General features: G+C 36.4%; 1 protein-coding gene across 1 annotated transcript in view; it reads right to left on the bottom strand.

Annotated features, from left to right (window-relative positions):
• Window positions 1–893: 893 nt before the first annotated feature.
• The window catches only part of LOC126484496 (26S proteasome regulatory subunit 10B), a 67,772-nt gene continuing 62,665 nt past the window's right edge, over window positions 894–6,000 (bottom strand). The window contains exons 8-9 of the mRNA XM_050108034.1: window positions 4,091–4,253; window positions 894–1,185 (exon numbers count right to left, since the gene is read on the bottom strand). Of these exons, the coding sequence (XP_049963991.1) occupies window positions 995–1,185; window positions 4,091–4,253 (354 nt within the window). The 3' untranslated portion in view covers window positions 894–994. The remainder of the gene's footprint in view (window positions 1,186–4,090; window positions 4,254–6,000) is intronic.

Genomic DNA, 6,000 nt, shown 5'->3' with positions numbered 1-6,000 from the left:
TGAATGTGCCCACATCTTTGATTGTTCTTTTGTCTCAGGGTTCACGTACTTAATCCAGGTTTCGTCACCGGTCACGATGCTGTTTAACAATGGTTCTCCTTCGTCCTCATAACGTGACAGAAAGTCTAATGCAGAGGCCATTCTTTGAGTTTTGTGGTGGTCGGTAAGAATTTTGGGCACCCATCGTGCACAGAACTTACGGTAACCCAATCTTGCTGTCACTATCTCGTACAAGAGAGTCTTAGAAATCTGTGGAAAACCAGTAGACAACTCCGACATTGAGAAACGTCGATTTTCACGAACTTTTGCATCAACTGTCTGAACGAGTTCGTCAGTCACCAATGATGGTCTACCACTCCTCTCTTCATCATGAACGTTTTCTCGTCCACTTTTAAATAAACGTACCCATTCATGGACAACTCCTTCACTCATAACTCTTGGTCCGTACACGGCACAAAGCTCACGATGAATAGCTGCTGCAGAATATCCTTTGGCTGTAAAAAACCTTATGACAGCACGCACTTCACATTTGGCAGGGTTTTCTATTGCAGCACACATTTCAAACTGCCACAAAAACTAAACTGGCGCAGGTACGACGTTCACTCGACCACGGCTTGATGCCGACTGACCTGTTGAGTGCGTGAACGCACAGATGGCGTCGCTAATCCCCCCACAACCCGCACTGTGACCAATCGGAGGTTACTTTCTGAACCGCCCTCGTAGATATCATGTACTGCGTTGCTTTGATGTGTATAAAACAGAATAATGACAAATATTATTTGAATTTAATAGAAAATAATTTATTGAATGTGAAACATCTGCACTGTAACAAAAAAGCAAACGATAAAATCACCTGAAGGAACAACATGGGAGATTAATCACAAGGTACGTGGTTAAAAGTTTTACTTTTTCATTGTATTTGAACACAAAATCGAAAAAAAAAAAAAAATTGCAAACGCACAGTAAGCAGAATAATTGTATTGAATAAAAAAAATCACACAGGCTTATAGTCCAACTTTGATTCCAGCTTTTTGTTATCTGCTACTTTCCTCACAGCTTTCATGAAGTCCTCCTGTATAACATATTCTCGTTCAGCTCTGATAGCAAAAAGACCAGCTTCTGTACATACATTCCGCAGATCTGCTCCATTGAAACCGTCAGATAACTTCACTACTGCTTCATAATCTAGAACATAAAAATTTTATGTATTAATAGTTTTTCTTATGTGATGATATATTTTAAAATACTTTATCTGTTTTTCTTTATAAGTGGGACGTACAGCGAAGGCCAGTGTAAAACACACTGTTTATCAGATAATCCTACTACAAGAGACAACTGGTACTGCTATTTGCTACATAATTAATGACAGCATTAGATCAAGATCCTTAAATCAAACATTTCAGTACTTCTGAAGCACCTGCTTAAGGTTTCTTGGGGAAGGGGGAAGGAGGTGCTGGTACATGCCCATGTTGTTTCAGAAGTGTGACAGTAATAAATGAGAAACAATGAACTGGAATGTTTTGATTTCACTGACCAACTGTGACACCTAGTGTAGAAGCTGCAGAGTGCTGAATTTGAAACTGAAAACAGATAAACTATCATGAGAATGGATTGCTGAGGGCAGATTTTAATGGATATCATCTACTCTCTAATGCTGCAATCTCCAATGCCATAGCAACATACAATTATTGTTGCAAGTTATGTTTGAATTTCTCACAATGCATAATCGCATACAACTGAGTGAGAGTAGCAAACATGTTTAGTGATCAGCTGAATGCTACACAAAATGGTGCTCACGATAAATCAGTTCGTGTCCACTGTCAGGAGTTATGCACAATTTGTGGAAAATGTGTGTGGAACTATCTATACAATAGTTTAAGACTAGAAATATTTTGTCAAGACCTACAAAAAAATGTCTGCAATGCAAAACTTGCAAACACAATGGTGTGAAACAAGCTCTGCAATGAATAAAAACTGCAACTGACCAAAAAGACTTCAAACACCAGAAAACAGCTCAAGTGAAGGGAAGCCTGGAACAAAGTCTGATGAAATCTCAACACAGTTTATCTGTGCAAGTGGGAATTAAAAGATTCTTACACTGAACAATTATCAAAAAACAACCTGCATATGCATACTTATAAATTTAATGTCGTGCACAAGTAAAAAGCGTCCAGACGATCTTTTCTGTCTTGAGCTCTGACTACAGTTTCTGAGTGAAGTGGAATCAGTACTTTCGATTCCTCAGTTTTTCATGTCTTAAGATGAGGCATGGTTCAGCCTATCAGGGTACGTGAACTCCCAGAACATGTGCCATTATGCATCAGAAAATCCCCATCGCTATTACGAAGAGCTGTTGCTTTGCAGTGCAACATGATTCTTTCACCATACTGTTAATGCTAACTGGTATGTTCAGAATCAGTTTACTCTATATGAGGATCAGTTTACAGAAGATTAATGATAGTGCAGATATTTTCAGCAAGATGGAGCAGAAGCACACCCAGCCTTGACAACCTCGTCGTGACTGCACAAGGTGAAGAGAACTATTTGGCCCTGAGATTTTTACTTGTGTGGCAAACTGAACCATCAGACATACTAAAATAATCCTCACACACTGAAGAGCTACATCAGAACATTCGAAATGCAACTGCTGCTATCCCTCACGCAGAGTTGCTAAATGTGTCTCGCAGATTGATAAATTGAGCACACGGCACTGCATCAATGTCAACAGTGACCATTTCCAGCATCTGTTGTGATGTTCATTAACAAGGGACAACCCTGTGATATCCTTTTGCAAATATTTTCCAGGCCAGTTTTATTTTACCCACCATAGAGAATACTAAACACGCACACTCTTGAAAGTAGAATTATAGCAACATTTATACCATAGTAATTACACTATTAATAGAAATTAGAATGCCAGCAACATTATTTTATGTCATAAGGAACAAGCTTGAAAATCTAACAATGCACGGACTTATAGAAAGCCTTAGTACCTTCAAGAGTGTATAGTAGAAGTATTCTTGTTGTAATATAAATGCAAGTTTTTATGACTTGCAAAATGGAGGCAAGAGTTCGGCATGGTCACTTGGAAGAAAAATTTCTTCATGAATCTTTGATAAGTAGTGTCAACACAATGCCCTATCAAAAAATGTCACAACTGACTCCAAGTGATGTGCAGCACATTGATCATTTTGCCACACATCGGTTACATTGAAGTATTGGACTGTATATTTGCTCTGGAAAATAAATGTTATCAACCAATACAAAAATCCAGATACTTTACAACAAAAATATACTGGACTCAACAAATTTTACAAAATCTCTTAGTACTATATTTGTAATGTAAAATAAACTTTGTGACTTATTACAACAATGTTCCATCCAGAGTGCCTGTTTTGTTATTAAAACAGTAGTGTAAGGCCAGAAGGGAGACATGAAAATTATGTTGGCATGATTTACATGTAAACAAGTCGACTAACATCTTGTAATTTAGTGTGCACAGAAACACAAAATATATTCATAATGTAATGGGCCTACATAAAATACTACACAATGAAAGACAGCAATAGCTCTAATATGGGTCATGCATAATGATCTGCATAAACACTCATCACCAACACGATCAGATTGTGATATAGAAATATCTAGAGTTACTTAAGGCAGTTTTATTACTGTAATCAATATGTCTGATTCAACCTTGATATAAACCCAGTGTATTATTACCACAACTAACTGATGACAAACCAAATGAACTCTTCAATAAGAAATGACAAAACCATTGTTAAATGTCCTCTGTATCTTTAAGTTACTTTGTGACTCATATTTGCACAGAATGTGGTCTTTAATAAGTATGTGCCATTCGTATATGCGGAATAGTAAAATCTGTTTGAATAGCCCACAGCCAAGGTGATTTTCATAGAATCCTTGTCTTTTCCGTTGAACAAGACGAGTTCAAAAATAAATGAAAGTGCAAAAATTCACAGAATATACAGACAACTAGTAAAGAAGTAATGCACATGAATGACATCCTTATGTAGACAACCATATGGAATAAACTAGGTGATATATAATACAGCTAAGAAACACTGACCAATTTCACCATGTTTTGCAATTGGTCCAGCATGTATCTTAAGAATTTCAAGGCGTGCCTGTTCATTAGGAAGAGGAATCTCAATCTTTCTGTCAAGGCGGCCTGGCCTTAGCAGGGCAGGGTCGAGAGTATCTGGACGGTTGGTGGCCATAATTATTTTCACCTGTAACAAAAATTGGCAAGCATTACTTTAGTGTTATATTTAAAAGAAGTATTCTTACATCTGCATCTTAAACTACTCTTATACTTCAATGGATATAGGTGGTACACTTATGGTGTTATGTTAAAGTAAACACAGTTCTGCTATGTTGACTACATGTGAAAATTCTTGAGTGACAAGGAAAAGCCTTCACTATAAATACAGAAATACTGACATGTGTGATGTGTTTAAGTTTTACAAAGAATTTTTTAAAAATAAAATGTATGCAATATTATGTATATAACAGACTAATATATTACTGAAAAAGTAAAGTAAGGCTAGTAGTTACGCCACGAAAATTACAGTCAACAAGCGTTTTGAATGTTTAAGCACATTAGAAAATGTAGAAAAACAGACTTGTTCTAACAGTGTAAAAGTAACCAGAGAAAATAAATCTTGTCAGACATGTGGAATAACAGTACACATTGTAAATTGGGTAGATTGCTACTCACCACATACGTGTTTTGAGTGGCAGAAAGGCACATTTAAAGTTAGACTACTGGACAGTATCGAACTAAATGTGACTACCTGCCAATTAAGGCCTCCTGTATGTAGTGAACAGTAACCTAATTTATACACTTGTTATTCAATCTCAGATCTTCCACTGTCGGAACACTATTAAGCTTTAAATATGGTAATGGAAAGTCCTAGTATGATGCAAATAACAATGTGCAGGGATAATGTAGTTGCACAGAAGAGTGTGTGTGTGTGTGTGTGTGTGTGTGTGTGTGTGTGTGTGTGTGTGTGTGTGTGTGTGTGTGGATGTGTCCAAAGCTAAAATACTTTTGTCTGTGCCTTTAAACTTATCAGCCCATCTACTATTCAGTTAATAGTTATCTTTAACCATTAAATTATTTGTAGTCAATAAGAAATGCTAGAAAAATCTGTAGTGATGCTTTCTACACAACTTCCACTCTGAAATGAGTGTACTTCCTGTAATACAATTTCATCTGAGTGTGCAACATTATCACCGAACTTTTCTGCCACTTGGATATGACTTACACCACAACCCTTTAAATTATGTTAGTTGTATTTCTCAAACTGCACTAAGACGTCTTTGGCAGATGTTGCAATATAGTGATGAAGTGTGTAAGTTTCATTTATAGATGGTCTAGACTCCAACATTTTAGATTAAATTTAAATGAGCTATGTAAGTTGACTGAATCAAAACTTGTGCATGTGTCATGATAAATTGTCTATTTTTTAATACTAAAATCTACTTATATGTTTCGTACTGCAGCATTAGTTGTAATCTACATTTGTGCTTTAAACAATTTTGGCATTAGTGTCCTGCAGACAATCCTTCCAGTTACTTTTATAGTACATCTTTGCGAATGAAGGTATATCTCTACATATTTTTGGGGTTTTTAGAGTGTTGTGCATAACATATTACATATTAAATCGACTACTGTGAGTTACAGTTCTGTATTCTACAAAATTCAGCAGCAATATCCGGTTTGAAAATCATTTCCCCTTAATTGTAGTGTAGCTATTTATGTAATCAATAGAATATATCCACCTTTTTTTTGCTTGTTAAACCAGTTTGTTCTACGGAAGTGTTTGAAAGTGTAGGATTGCAACACAAACAAATCTCTTGAAGGCAACTACTGTGGTGTAGTAGTGTTTTGCAATGACTGGAACTGTTATACCATACTATGTTCTCCTCCTTCAATAGCAGTATGTTGTCTCAGGTGCATTCATCATAAATTGC

The sequence above is a fragment of the Schistocerca serialis genome, chromosome 6 (genome assembly GCF_023864345.2).
Source record: "Schistocerca serialis cubense isolate TAMUIC-IGC-003099 chromosome 6, iqSchSeri2.2, whole genome shotgun sequence".
NCBI classification, from domain to species: Eukaryota; Metazoa; Arthropoda; class Insecta; order Orthoptera; family Acrididae; genus Schistocerca; species Schistocerca serialis.
This window is presented reverse-complemented; position numbering and strand designations above follow the sequence as displayed.